The sequence below is a fragment of the Grus americana genome, chromosome 16 (assembly GCF_028858705.1).
Source record: "Grus americana isolate bGruAme1 chromosome 16, bGruAme1.mat, whole genome shotgun sequence".
NCBI classification, from domain to species: domain Eukaryota; kingdom Metazoa; phylum Chordata; class Aves; order Gruiformes; family Gruidae; genus Grus; species Grus americana.
This window is the reverse complement of record NC_072867.1, coordinates 6,394,190-6,410,164: the sequence shown is the minus strand read 5'-3', so window position 1 is coordinate 6,410,164 and position 15,975 is coordinate 6,394,190. Positions and strand designations below refer to the sequence as shown.

The following is a 15,975-nucleotide window of genomic DNA, read 5'->3' as shown; positions in this document are numbered from 1 at the left end:
ATTCAGCAGTCACGTTCAGAAGATTTCAGAAAAGCGCCAGTGACAAACTACATGGTAAAATGAATGCTGCAACAGATTCTGTGCATCTACAGAGCACCCGTGTGACTACCTGTTACAGTTCAGTCAGAAATGTGCAACAACATTAAGATAATTCCTTATGATTTTTGTACCAGTAGCACCTGGATGTCCACCTCATGGACCATTTTGTAAGGCATGGTACATACACATAATTGAGACAGACAGCCCCAAGATGTTTAACAAAGATTGCCTTCATCAGAAGAAGCAGGGATGTAGCTGTCTGTGTGAAGCTCCCAGCAGCCCCAGTGCAAGAAAAACACAATACCTCTTGGTTTCCAAAGATTTATTACAACACTTACAAAAGAAAAATGCAGCTTCACAAAGAAGCATTGAGAAAAACTAACAGTGCTCCAAAGTCCCCACTGCTGAGGATGAGGTAACTGGTCAATATTGACACAGCACTATAATTATCTTTAGCAGGTTCTCTTGGAGGATGTGAGGATTTAAAAACCAGCTCCGTATGTTTGTAACATCTGTAAAGAGCAGCACACAGTGACAAGTTATTTAAATGATTCAGACTTCCCCATCACGACAGTGACACAACAGTTTTCCTTACAGCACTGAGAACAGTTTTCCTCTTCACAAATAAAAGCTTTAATTAACAAGCCAGTTCTTGCTGGGCACCATCAGCTGACAGAGACAGCATTTTCTGCCTGAATGTTAACTTCCCCTCTTTAAAAGAGATGTGCTTTCAGAGAGACAAACATCTCCCAGGACACACTAGAGGCTTTCCTTCCTGGCCATTACCACAAGGTCACTTTGTAAAGTCTACTGTATTGTCCTAACCCTTTTTAATAGGAGCATTTTCCAAGCATGATGCTTGCAAAACTCTAGCCTCAGATGCAGCCAGGCAGGGCAGGGCCTGGCTGCTGTAAGCTACCGTGCAGCAGTTGCTGAAGAAACCCTCAGGGGAGTTTATCCAACAATCACACAGCACATTACAAGGTTTCCAATACAGTACCTCAAACTTACATAGTTTCCTCATATGTGAAAAGATGATCTCCTGCTGTTCCTGCTGTGTCAGGGATCAATACGGCACCATGGTGCTGCTGTCTGCATTGTGCTGCCACTCCGTATTTCCTCCTGAGAGCCAGTGCCCTGACATGAGTTTCCTGCTGAGGGAGGCCTTTTCTGACAATGTCATCTGGGGCTGCACTGAGCAGAAGCCCTTGCTGCTAGATGAATGTCTGGAAAACAGCCTCTGAGCTTCTTCAGCCTCAGGGTGCTTTCTAAGTCACACTTGTTATGAAACTTACTCCAGGACTGAGAAATTCACTGGGAGCTGGTGCCAACATCAGGAAGAAGAGGAGCAAGCTTATTATTTGGTATTACAACATTACTCACAGAATTGGGAACAGGCTCACCTGCTCACCCAAAACAAGACAGAGCAATTAGCAGGCAGAGATACTGCGAGACTGTCCTTCCACTCTCCCCTTGCAGCACACCAAGATGTAATGCACCCAGTGCCAAGGGCATTTTCTGCTTTGCCCATATCTGACAAAAAAGGGAAACAAAGAGCAACGCTGTGACCGCAACAGCCTCACTGACTGCTCTGTTTCTGCAATCCAGGCAGAAGGGCAGTTAAGAGAGGGAACATCCTAGGTATAGGTATCAAGCTCCCCACCAGTTCAGGGAGACCTGCCAAGGCTGAGGACTCCTTTCCCCTACTCTGGAAAGGAGGAAGCATTCAGAAATCTTTGAGCTGCTTGTGGCAAAGGGAGGAGCTGGTACCACATCTACCAGACCACATTAGCTAGGGGAAAATACACCTATTAACCAAAGTGCAGATGGGATGTTCCCAGCAGGATGTGGGAGCAGCCTGTATTGGCAAACTCTAACCACTCAGAAGGGAGTGCCAGGTGGTCAGCAGTCCATCCCATGCTTCCTACCTAGCTTGGTTAGCCTGTTTTTTACTTGTACAAGTCTGACTAGTATTTAATGTTCTGACCCTGTCTCTACCTCTTTGATGCCAGCATCCATTTCTAGCCTTCCTCCATTGCCCTTCCATCTTTTGGTTACCTCTTTACCTACTCATTTCAGAATAAATCTATCTTACAAGAGTATCACGGGGCAGCAGCCAGAACATTCCTGTCTGTCTGCCATGGGAGCTGTGAGGACCCAACACCCAGCCAGTTCCGAACAAGCAAGCAAGAAATCAGGGCTCTGCTCTTACTCCTTATGAACTACATTTAAAAAAAAAAAAAAAAAAAAAGAAAACAAAGAGGAAGGTAGAAAAGCAGTATAAAGGAAGTTTCATAAGTATCTCACACCTATAAGGTTCTGGTGTTTTCTTCTCAACTGGGTGGTGCTTCTTGCTATTCCAAAGACTCAAAAACCAAAAGATTGAGTCACAGTCATAAGTACAACCTTGCGGATCTGAACCAAGGCCATTCAGAGTGGTTAGAAGCACTGAAGATATTAGAGAGTGTGCATACGCTGGCCCCAAGCCATGGCTGGTTTGAATGTGTTTACAGCTTGTCAGCCTAAGTACTTTAGTTTACTAACCAGGTTGGCATTGCACGTTGTATTCAATTACTGCAAGCCTGAGATTCACCAGCTCCAAGGATTAGACAGATTGAGCTCTTCCTGACTCTCTTTAAAGAGCTCAGGGCTTTCTGGATGTTGTTTAAATTATCAGCAATAATTGTTTTCTTGCAAATGTTAAAAGAACGCAGATTAAGAGTCTAGAAACCACAACACGTAAGATTCTGCAAAGTGGTTGCTGCCGGCAGAGCTCTGTAAAGAGAATCAGTGATTCAAAGTGGGCGTATAAAAGGCACTTTAACGCTCAGACCTTCCTTCGGTACAGCGTGTTCATATGCTGTGCAACAAATGCGTTCAAAGGAGAGGTTTCCTGTAAGGACAGCTCAGAATCTCATAGAGAAGCTGACAGCCTACAAAAGAGAAAAACTATTCATTTCAGTTTTTAAAGTGTAAGTATCTTTGAAAGCTTCTGCTAAACAGGCTGGAGGTGTCTCATTGTCTTGGTGATATTAAACAGGGCAAATTCTGTAATCAAGCCAATCATGCTCCATGCAGGGAGAGAGGCCAACATTATTTATAACATCAGTACTGGTGTGCCAGCTCTCCTCAGGAAGGGCTGTACATCCAGGCAGAGCCCTTAAGCAGCAGAGTTGGAGAAGAAAAAGGAAAAGTTGCATCTGTTGGGGGCGGTGAGGGGAAAGTGACAATAAAACAAAACAAACAAAACAAAACCGAACCAAACACTGAGTGGAAGAAAGCAGAAGGATGTGGATGTGCTGGAGAGGGAAGGACAAGCTAGCAACAGTAGTATCAAGCAGAACAATAATCCCATTTACTGATATAGCTTCAGAGGCCAACTTTTCTGGACCCCCTTGGGACCAAGCTAGGAGAAAAGTCTACGACCTGCTCTGCCGCAGCTCGGCTTTCTGCATAGCTGGCAGATATTGACAACAAAAGAATCTGGTCTGAGGACCAGCAATAACTGCCAATGCTGTGCCAATCGTGGACTGCTCAGCACAAGAGGGAAGATGATAAAATTCTACCTGGAAATCTCCAAGTATCAGCCAACTTCCCCTCCAAACAGAACAGAAGGTAGGAGTTAGTCACTCGGCTTTAGCACTCCTGCTTCCCTAGGCATGATATATACAAAAATTGGAGAGATCTATTTTGGCAAAGCACTCATCTTCTAAACTCTAGAAAAGTGACTCCCCTCATTTCCTTGAGGGGTGAACCAGCCTTGTCTTTCCACTGGCTGCCCTGCACCCACCTCCACAGAGCCCCACACATCTTTGAGCCTGGCTTTGTCACCGAGCAGATCTTGAAAGGCCTTTCTTATTGCTACTCTTCCCATCGCTGTAATCTCTCCCCATGTGAGTGGCTGCAACAGGATCACATTGACTGAAGCTTCCCATCCTCTCAGTCTCTTTAGCCTCCAAGCTGCAAGCTACTCACTCAAAATTCTTGTCAGTAACTCTTCTCTAGTGAAGGGTGGCAGTCACTAACTTTTCCAGTTGTCCCAACACTTTCCGGTGGCCCAAGAATACTGTAGCAAGCTCTCTTTCTCTCGTCCTCTAACTCTATCTAGGTATCTTCTCCACTTCTCACCCTATCTGTATGGGGAAGACAGACACATTCTCTCTCTTTCTGGGAGTGAATTATCACTACCTGTTACAAATACTGTCTGACATCTTTTGAAGCTACCAGCACTGTCTTACTTGGCAAACATTTGGGCTGCCATTTTCCAAGACAGGTTTCCAGAATTTTTGGAATGTTCAGTCACAACAGTTCAACTGTTACAGAAAGCAAGGTTCAGGAAAATTAAATCACTTCTCAAGTTAAATAAACAAACAAGTATTTGTGGAACCCATTTCTCCTTTTTCCTCTTTCCCCTGTAGGCTTGCTTCAGAGCAACAGTCAAAGTTTGGCAAAGGCATTGGCTTTATGCCAGGACATGCGTCAGCAGCTCAGCATGAGATTCTGGAAGAGCCAGAAGAGGGGGTACGACCTAGTTTGCTCAATGCAAACATTTGTTAAGACGTCCTTACCACAAAAATGAAGAATCGGGGATGCTGAGATCCACACTACAAATGCCCACATTGATTATGTTCTCTCTGGGTCACAGACAAAACTAATGCTGGTGCACCTCTCGTCACTCTCCTTGGATAGCAACAGATGTTTGTGCAATGGACACACAGCAGATGGAATACAAATACATCAGAGGTGGCTGAAGTGGTACAGTTTGGAGGCAGACCAGCCAGCATTTTTAGTCTGCTTATATGATGCAAGTGGTAGAGGGGATTAGAAAACAGATGCCAAACGACAAGGTGTAGAACACCACAAACCTTCTGGAAGCGAGGGCCGATCGTGGCCCTCACTTCCTGGAACACAGACCATGAGGTGCTGGGAGTTGGTCACCCTACACACTGAGGGAACAACATGAAGCCCCTCCACAAGGGGGTATCCCTTCATTCTCTTTTGGAAAAAGACACTGCTTTTGCCACTCTGCATGTTCTCTGTGGTGGCTGGGCAGATCAGGTGGAACCCTGATGCACTATCCAACCAAAGGCTATAGCTGCTGTAAGGAGATGGAAGGACTTAGTCAAACACTTGGCAGAAAAATGCAAAGCCCAGAGAAAGACCACAAAATAAGTCAAAGCAAAACACCCTCAACATCCAGATAGCAACAACCCAGTCTCCAAGAGGAAGGCTGGTCTCACGGATAAGTCAGATGAACATCACACCAGAATGCTACTATGTGATGCTAAGCGAGTTACTTAGAATTACATTTAAAAAAATTAAAAAAAATAAAAACCATTGATTGCAATGTTTTCCATTTTTTGGGTGCCTGACCAGAGCGTTGTTAACTCTTAGTTGCAAGTGAAACTAAGGGGATTTTACGTTAAATGTGAAGAAAACTGCATTAAAAGTCAGAACTCGGTTTTGCAGAAAGTTACACATCTCACGTTAAGCACACAAAATTAGCAGATGCTTTTTCTATATTCTGCCTGCCTTGATTACCTGTGGTTAGTGAACATACCATCCTCTTATCTCACAAGAACATTGCAAGGATAATTAAGACCTGTGTAGCATTCCAACTGTATTTGGAATTAATGGTCATGCCAAAAGGAAATGAGTACTTTTGTACTCAGAGCGGAGTTTGCAGAGTGTCCTGTAAATAAGATGTACGCATAGCTCTAGAGATAAAATATTGAATCCAGTAAGCATCATTTGTACTGTACACTGAGCAATGCAGGAGCCCCCATAGAAAAAATAGGACATGATTGCGTGATTGAGGGTTATCATAAAGATTCAAGACAAGGCTATAGGCACAAGGCAAGGCTGGATAATGACAGTCATTTCTTAACTTCTGAATGATTTCACAATCTTAGTATTTTGTCAAAGCAGTGCACATAGTGCATGTGTTGTGGTGTTACATACAGTTAACTGTTGATATCTAGACTCTGGTAACAAAGATAATCTAAAATTTTAAGAAGTAATTGCAGGCACCTCAGAAAAAAGTGAAAACAACTATAAAAGCAAACACATGTAAAAAAAAATATTTTCTGCTAATCAAACGTAGTGAAAAAAGAAAATAGAAAAGACATACATCCTGGTATTTCTGGTCCACCACATTTTATGTGCTTGGCTCAGCACAGTGTGTTTGACAATTTTGTTACTGATGTCTGAGTGGCATTGTTATTTGTGAACTACTTACAGACAGGATCAACTGAAGCAGTTGAAGTTCACGATTAAAAGTCTAATCTGTATCAGGACATCTCTTAAACATCTTTTTATAGTCAGAGAAGAGAAAGCAGCCATTTATTTTAAATTATTTTTAAAAAGGCAACCTTCTAGCATTATTAAGGTAACTTTGAAATTAACTATTGTTATATGCTTATGAGGCAATATTCAAACAAATAAAGAACAAGATTAAATATTAGGCAGTGTCCCTTCCAGGCCTCCAGTCATGGGCACTATGACAACTGGTTCTTTGAAGATAACTCTCAGCCATGTGTAGTCACATAGCATTTTTCCTTCATCCTGAGAAACATAACCTAGAAATCTCAAGCCAATATTAAAACGTTCTTGGAGCTTTTGAATTTACTAATGATCGTTTCTTCATTCAAAAGCCTCTTACATATGACAAGAATTCTCATCTCGAGAGATAAAAAAGCATCTCAGAATTAACAGACTAAAGCATAAGCAGCTAACTAGATTCCATACTTTATAGTCAGATAAAACTAAGCAAACATCAACAACATATGTACTTGATAATGCTTTAAGAGATCTTGACAATGCATTTTGTCATGGTTTTGCCCCAGCTGGCAGCTAAGAAACAACAAGAACACTATCTCAAGTAGGCTTCTTAATCTAACATTCATTCTAGAAAAGTAAGGAAGCATACGATATGGCACTAACCAATAAAGAGTGACAGAAGGATGTATATAATGAATGCTAAGTAGCAATGGTTTGTGGAACTTGTCAGACTCTTGAAATCGTTTTGATGCAAGATAAATAAAACTGTCTGATACAGGTGATGGTGTTGATTTACATGTACACTGATATCTGTAAAATATCCATCTTCTCATATGACATCTTAATAGGACAGAACAATGTAAAGCCAACACATAAGTTAAACCACTTAAATGACAGATTTTAAAGTGTCATTTACAATGTGAGAATTCAAGGTGGTTTGGCTACGCTTTCTTAGAAATATAGTAGAAAGGAAGTGATAGTTGTCTTTGTGCTATTAAGCATTTTTATGAACGACCCGGGGAAACCAAAAGTTTGCAGATGACAAAGATATTCATGGAAACAGCAACTTGGGATTGAAGTGCTCTACAATCTAGGAAGCAAAATGATGAAGAGAAACAAAGGTTGAAAGTCAAACTGATTAATTCAAGCTGAAACTAAGACATTTTTGACTGTGAAGACAGCAGAGTCAATAGTTATTTACCAAGGCAAGCAGCAGGCTCTCTACCAAGACTACTATAAAAACAGAAACAGAAATTCTCCTTAAGTTCCAAGCTTTAGCCATGCTACTGAATCTGAAGCAAAAATAAAGCAAGATAGCCTGAACGTCCACATCAAACCACAGGTCAGACTAGCTAGTCCCTGATGAACTTTTTATCTATCATAATTGATTATATAGATAGCTATTTAGTGAACAGTCAAATTCATTGTAAGAAGTGGCCATTTCCCAACCAAAGTCACCATATTTCAGAGCTGGCAGTTTTAATTCCTCTCATTCCATTTTCACAGGGTGAAGGAAATAGATCTTACATTCTAGATACTTTACCAAAGCCTTTAACCTACCCGTAAATAATTCTTATTTTCCTTGTGAAAGCCAATGATAACTCACACGCACAGATCTATGAACATCATAATGTAGGATGTTTTATTCCAGAGTTTCCTTTCCAAAATATCTGGCATTGAGACCCTCTCAGCAGCAATTAATCCACAATTCTCTCCACTAAAATTCACAAAGGGTGGAAAAACTGAGGCTAAAAAAAAAAAATCATACACATAACACTCATCCCTAAAGTTTAGGCTTAGCATCAGCTAAGCCTCAATTTAGCTTTAAATAGACAGTATCAATCAGGCACTGCTTGTTACTGTCAAGTAACCTGTCCTTCAGTGTTGTAGTCCCTGTCTTTACTCTCTGTTAAAGCAGTCTAGCCCTTGCAAACCTACAAGGCTTTGCTCACTCCAAAAAGGCAGGAAAAGACTCACTGATTTTGTAGATTCCAGAGACCCTGAAGATAGGGTGTCTCGGCTGCCCCGACTCTTGGAACTGAGATGGGGTGAAGATGATGGTGAATCATCAATATAGGGCATCATATCATGATGTCGCCTCTGTTCTTCAGCACGGTCTGCATCATACGCATAGCTAGGTGGTGTGCCACTGAATGAAGCATCTGTAAAACACAGGAGAAAAGTCTTGTCTGGTCAGAGTCAAGCTGGACAGGAGACAGGTTGGTCAACCAAGGCGCTGCGTGCGTCCCAGCTATTATGATTACTTACCAGTAAACCCAGAGTCAGTGATAGTTACATATAGATCAAGTGGAGGCATAAATTTAATTAAACTCAAGTTGTCACCCAACATTCACGTCACTCATTCTAAGACCTAAAATGTAAAGTCCTTTCTAATATCTAAAATTGGGGTTCATTTAGTTACAGCTCCTTCCCTTCCCTCAAGTTTTCCTTCAAAAGCATTAGCATCAAAATAAATCCTCTTGCAGGCTCCATAGTTATGCAGTCTGGGTTTAGGAATGTAGTGTGTTAGGGTAACAGACCTTGTTTTTTCTGTAGAACAAGAACAGATGATGCCCCTGCCAGTTTAGCAATCATAGATAATACATAGCTCAGGGGAGAAATATAACTCTTTCCAGACTTCTCAGGAACAAGAGGACTAGGAAAGAAAGGTCTTGCATGTCAAGTGAACCAGCCTACTGCCAAAAAAAAAAAAAAAAAATCCTAAGAGGCCCTCTTCTATTGGCTGCCCCTCCCCTCCTCAATTGTGAGACTAACTCCTTAAATAAATGAACAAACCACCACCCTGACCCCTACCCCCCCACAGACCCCCCAAAAAAACCCACCAAAGAACCCAAAACAAACCAACAAACAAAACAAAAACAAACAAAAAAAAACCCAAACAAACAAAAAAGGATGGTGGTATGAAGAATCAAATTAACCATTATTGCATGAGATGTCAATGAACTTCTGCAGGAAAGGTGAGTACTAAAATTGGTTCTGGTATCTTTTGTGGCCGCGTACAGAACCTGTTTCTGCAAAAATCTATATTAAGGACACACACAAAGCAGCTCCCTTTACCCTAGGTTAAAAGGTCTTTTATCTCTCCACACAAAGAAATATTCACAGAGGACTAAAATTTGCTTTCTGCACAGTGGCACTGCATCTTGCTTGAGAGAAGCTGGAGACAACCTTACATACGAGTTACATGAGGCTGTGAAGCGCTTTCACCTGTCAATGCCGAGCAGTGTCCTGTGTGTAGCAGTAACAGCCACGCATGGGCCACTGAACGCAAAACAGCAGAGCTCCTCCTCCTCTTTCAGTTACTAGTCACAAAATGGCACTCTTCTCCCAAAACTGAAAAAACCCCACAGTAGCAGGCGAGCCTTATGGAAGACGAAGCCACAAAAAAGAATAGTTTTTTTGTCTTATAAGTTTAAAATCATGCATTAAATTCACACTTGAACACAAGTAGAACCAATTTTTACTTGTTTTCACAAATATCCAGGTTCTGTGAAAATAATAAGCAGCAGCTGCCAAGCATACTAATAATCCTGTTATACATCACTAAGGCAGGGTGGAGGAGTAACATTTTAAAGCCCACTTTCCTCCCTCACAGTAAACTCAGTTAAAGCATGACTCATTCCAGTAAAGGATGTGAACTTTGTGTGGAACAGAATAAAACTTGATCCATGTGGCTTATTCAGGAGGGAGAGCTGGTCCAGGGAATTTACGCAAACAATATACTGAAAATCCAACAATAAACTCACTGTAGAAGTGAGCCTCTGTCTCAATTTGTACTAAATACCACCCAGCTAAATAACAGCTGTATATGAGGCCTTTAGCCTGCTGAAGGACCATGGCAATATTATTTTAACAAGCTCAATGAGTTTTATGTCACCCACCCGCTTATGGTATTACCTTGTGCTCAAGTTCTCAGAGCTCTTCAAAAGACTTATTAGGTTGTGTGAGACCACAGGAATGGAGAAAGAAGAAAAAAAAAAGGGGGAGGAAAAAAAAAAAAAAAAGGTGGCACGTTCTCTGGAAGGGACTTTTGTCTAGATGTTAGAGGTTTCCAGAGCTCCCCAACCACTTCGAAAACACCCTATTAAGTTGATTTGGTAAACAGAGGCTTGAAAGGGAGTTGCTGAAATAAGGATGCTCAGTCACAAACAAAAGAGATTTTTAGATAGCCCAAAGTTGGATAATGTCTATAACACCTGCAAACCAAACAAATCTCATGCTGGAATTTTCAAAAACTCTTTGGCTAAAAGAATGTGGACGAGAAGACAGCATGGCCCCCACCTTGCACTACCCAAACATGCAAGGAAACACTGAAAAGAAAAAGTAAAAATACCCTCCTCACATGCAAGATGAATGGTCTTCTGTTTGGCTGGAATGTTAAGGGACTGTTTTGATCCCAGAAACCAGAGCTATAAATAGGAAGGAAAATGGGTGTCTCCTTGCATCTCTGCACTATTTGTGCCATATAAAATAATAATTAAAAAGAAACCCCTAAGACCACGTAACTTCAGTGGAGGAGTGCAGATACCTGTTTTCCATTCAGCTGTCCCTTGTGCAACTTTCTAACCCAAGAAGCCTGCAAGATAGTACTGATCATTTGCCACTGGCATTATCCAAGGAGCAACATCAGTACTGGGCATTATGTAGGCTTTGTGCCTTTGATCAAGCAAGAGTTCTTTTTCCTTCAGAAGTTTCTTCAAACTACTCTTGTCCAAACCAGTTTCTCCTGCACCCGTGCAGTAACAAGACCATGCTGCTGTGCAGAAATCAAGGCAGGAGTATTTCTTTCACCCCCAATGCTTACTTTCAAATTTTATAGTTTGATCCACTTCTGTTAATGGGGGAGTGAATGCAGACTAAAATATATTAGCAGAAAGGTTCGCAGTGAATCACAGTATTTTCACTTTCCTCACTTTCTCCTGCTAAAAAGCAGGCTTCACACTTCTACCTTCCATAACACGCTCTATCTCCTACTGCACAAGGAAACCTTTATCTGAAACTGAAGGAAAGGGCAGGTGGAGGACTTGGTCTCAGAAGAGGAGATGTATTCCTAGCTTTGCAATAAGATTCAGTCTACCTTTGAATCACCTTGTCTCCCTATGCATAAAAATGAATATAACACATCTCAACAAGGAATGAAGAGTGTCAATCTATCAGTGTCACAGACTGCCATGAGATCTGTGCATAGAAAGCTCCACACAGAATTCAAAACTTTATTTCTGTATCCTCCAGGGATCCTTCACACATTAAAAAGCTTAGAAGTAGTTATAATCCTTCTTCTTTCTATTATTGTTGCATAAAGCACTGAAATCCACCTATGGAGATTTTAATTATCTCCAAGGCAGAAGGATCTTCCTGCTTTTATTCTACCATTTTTTCCAACAGAAGCAAAATATTACGGTAGCCAGATACACTAGCAAGTCTTAACACTAATAACAGAGGTAGAGTTGTATCTCTATGATTAAAGAGACCGCTGTTGCTAGGGAAACTAGGTTATTCAGAGCTCCTAAACCCATCACAATGCTGCACAGGCTGTTCAGGCTCCACCTGGGAGCAAAAAGGCTACAGCAAAGAGATTAGAGCCAGGAGCTCACCTGCACAGACACTTCCTGCTGCTCTGGGTGCTGCTACTGTAGATGGCGAGTAGAGAGAGCAACTAGGCCTGAGCAAGAATCATAGAATCATTTAGGTTTGAAAAGACCTGTAAGATCATACAGTCCAACTGTTAGCCTAGCACTGCCAAGTCCACCATTAAACCATGTCTTTAAGTGCCACATCTACACATCTTTTAAATACCTCCAGGGATGGTGACTCAACCACTTCCCTGGGCAGCCTGTTCCAGTGCTTGATAACCCTGTTGGTGAAGAAATTTTTACCTAATATCCAATCTAAATCTCCTCTGGTACAACCTGAGGTGTAAATTAGAGCACTTGGTTTCTTAGCCAGTGTCTCAGGTAGAGTGAGCATTAAGAGGGTTCTTATTCTCCTTTTAGGGCCAGCAAGTGTCTGAGCCATCAGTAACTGAGCCATCAAAGCTAGAGAAAGATGAAACACAGGAACAACAGACAATTGCTGACAAGGGACAACTAAGGAAAAAGGGGGGACATACGAGGATGATGGGCTCAAACATGTCATATTGAGAGAGCGCCAGAGAGAGATACTGAGGACACTACTCCACGTATGTCATGCTTCTCTCACCTCACCAGCAGGCCCCCTTTCTCCTCCTCTTTGGCTAACCTGTAAGAAGTCCCATCCCATACAGAAGAGCAGCACCTGTGACTTACAGAAACAAGCCCTCTCAGCTTATGAGTCTGTTCCACCACTCCCTCCTTTAGTTACTGCTTCCATCCTTTCACCTCTTTCTCATCTCTGTCCCCTTTTCATTTTCTTTTGGTTTTCTCAAACTTAATATTCCTTTTCTTTATTTTCCTGTTCCTCCCTTCTTCTAAACTGCTCCTCTCCATCACTGCCTCAAATTTCACCTGGCTGGAGGATAAGGAAGAATCTAACAAATTTACAGTTAATCACAAACTCACTGGCACTCAGAGACAGCACAGCAACACTGTTCCTTTGTCCTGTTGCCTACACCCTTCCTGCTGGGTGCCACATTCATTCTCTGGGAATATGAAATCAAGTCATAGATCTAACTTGAAAGCAGGAAGGGAAAAAGAAATTAACTTCTAAGTAAAAAGAAAGATTAGCTGCATCTAATCCAGGGCCACACAATGGTTCAAATGCATGTGTCATACTTGCACAGCATCACAACATCCATAGCTGCTTGAAAGGCTTAGCAGCAGCGTGCAGAGAAACTTCCAAGCTAGCTGTGCTCCAGCTAATCCCGCGAAAAGAGCGGTGAAGCCACAGCAGCTCAGACCTGCCTGCCTAAGTAAATACCTAGAATCCTGAGGCAGGAGGGGGAGTTGCACCACATGCCAAAGCCTCACATCACTGTGGCTTCATTGTAAATGGTACCAAGGCTAGCACAAGTTTGTAATGTCTATACTCACTCCAAAAACATTCCTGCAGCTGCAGAGCAGAAGAGAGCTACGGCAGTTTGCATCCTCCGACTGTGTGTTTCTATGCCAGGGAATGTGTGAGGCCATAGTTTGACAATGCATTGTCTCGGCAGCAATAGGGGTTTAAGATTTCCCCCACCAAGCCATAAACCACTACATGGCCCTTTCCCCTCTTATCCCCTGAGTTCTGCAACCCCACAGATGTCTACGGTCCAGATAAAGACCTCAGCCAGCTCAAAAGAAAAATATCTTTGATGCTTCCCTTCTAAGATGGATCAGCTCTCTGATCAAGTTCATGGCACAGAAATCCGAACTGAAGGGATATACTCTTGGTAGTTCAGGGGTGCCTACACTTAAAAGCTTGTACTGCAACTGAAGACGTCACATTAGCAAAACACTACTTGAGTTTCCTTCAGGTTGAAGCTTAGTCAGTTCCTGGGATTTACACATGACTGGTTTGGGGATAAGTTACCAGAATGCAACAGCTTTTTTTTTTTTTTTTTTTTTTTCTTTTTTTTTTCTTTTTGTAACCTTTGAGTTACTAATATGGTTTACCAACCTTAGCTCCAGCTTTTACATACTGCTGTTTGGTTGGTGATAAACAATACAGAATCATGTCATTTTATTTCTTAGTGCTGGCCAGGCTACTTGGAGAAGGATCAGGGATTTGGGCCCAGTGCTGAACACATGTAGAAGTGCATCAGTGTGGATGGGCTGCGAATGCAGTTGCCTAGGGAATACAGCAGCATTTTCTAAAAATTAGAAGAGTTAAACCATGGAAAACTAAGCATCTTGCTTACTTCCTCAACACCTTCTGAATCATCATCTCCAAACCCAGAAAATAGTGCACTCAATACTTTGTACACTTTTGCACAAAACTGAGATCCATGAACAATAATTATGCTGTCTGCGTATATCAGGAGCCTGTCCCAGAACAAAGATCAAGAATCAAAAGGAAAAAAATGGATACGTTTGCCATGTCAAACCCCTATGGCTTTATTCTTCTCAGATTGATGAAAAAATAGCTCCGCTAGGATGCTAAACAGATTCAAAACAAACCCTTTGCTTCATGCTCTGTATCTCTTCTCTATGCAAAGACAGTACATCTACATGTAAAGACGTTTAGTGAAATCTGAAGCCTTCACTCAAATAAAACCCCAAAAAATCCCATTAGTTTGCAAATTCATTTTTTAGTATTAGATGAAAACAGAAAAGCAAAAAGTAACAAAAGCTAAGCTAGCTCCAAGCCTGCCTATGGCCTCAAACTGTATTTCTCCATTAAGCACATGAAGAGAATCCAACTATTACTGCCAGTAGACTCCTACAAGGCACCCCATCATTTGCCACAGAAGAAAAATGTCCACAGATGATCTTGCTTACCACTGCTGAACAAGCTGTCTTGGAGCATGAGTTGCAGTAGTAGAATTGCAGTGAAATACATAACACAGCCCACCCACAGGAAACACCCATCAGCACACAAAACCAAGGCAGAGTTGAACAAGTAGTTGCATACAATGCAGCCAAGCTGCAGTTTCCCCTTCTGCAGGCAGACGTGAAATGGGCTTTGGAAGTGTGCTGTATGTTGACAATTTGCAATGAAACACTCTTCAGGGAATAGGATGAAAGGGGAACAGTACCCAGGGAAGGAAGGTTTCTAAATACGTATCTGGACACTGGAATGGCAACTACAGCTTATACAGCAACGTAAAAAAGGAGTTCTGTGAATCCAAAAGTTCAGCAGATCTTTCTGAAATCACTATATCCATTTCAGGTTTGCATGCTCCCCTCTCCCACTGTAATAGGTCATCTTTCTGCAGCATGTTAGGTGGCTGCAGAAACAAGTATCTGTCACACGTAAATTTTACCCAATCTTTCATTTTCTTTTAAGGGTAAGGGTGTGTTTGTGGGTGCATATGTGAGCACACATGTATGCATGCATGTAGAGATTGAGAACTGCATCTTATTTTTGAGATGGAAGGAGAAAGCAATGTACCTTGCATACAGAAGCAGCAAGACAGCTGGTGGTTCTCACCACCCTCCCTCCCACAGGGGGTCTCAGGCCATAGATTAACCAGCCTCCAAGATACTGTCTCTACTACAGATGAGCTTTATCCTTGTAGCAGACAGCGCCCTTAAGTCTTTAGGAGACGAATTAACTGCAGTCCACTTTTAATCTTTTAGGTGTGTCAAACCCAGATCATTAAACATCTAAAAAAGAAGATCAGAATTCTTTAATCTGCCCATCCTTTCCATGAAGAGTTCATGCAGAGGCTAGAGGACAGGTCTGATCTGTTTGTAGCAGTCTGTTACTGAGACATGCTGTTGCACTTTGCTGTGACTGACATTTTCCTGGGGACAGACTTAACATTCACACAGATCTAATACCCATGCAGAGTGAGGTTCCATGATCCAGCCATGATGTGAAAGCTGAGACTACTGAGACCATTCTCCACCACAGGGAAGCCTAGGGCATCCTCACACAGGACAGAAAGAACTGCTCACTAAGGCTCCTGAGAGAGTCATTATCATGAGAGAAAAATTCAGGAAGCTAACCTGATGATCCAGGAGAGTCCATCTTTTACCAGACAAGACTGCGCTGTAGCACGCAAATTCCAAAGGT

General features: G+C 42.0%; 1 protein-coding gene across 2 annotated transcripts in view; it reads right to left on the bottom strand.

Annotated features, from left to right (window-relative positions):
- BCR (BCR activator of RhoGEF and GTPase) overlaps nt 1-15,975 on the bottom strand; it is a 106,738-nt gene that overhangs the window by 45,938 nt on the left and 44,825 nt on the right. For both annotated transcript variants that reach the window (XM_054843842.1, XM_054843843.1), the window contains exon 3: nt 8,296-8,480. In XM_054843842.1, the coding sequence (XP_054699817.1) occupies nt 8,296-8,480 (185 nt within the window). The remainder of the gene's footprint in view (nt 1-8,295; nt 8,481-15,975) is intronic.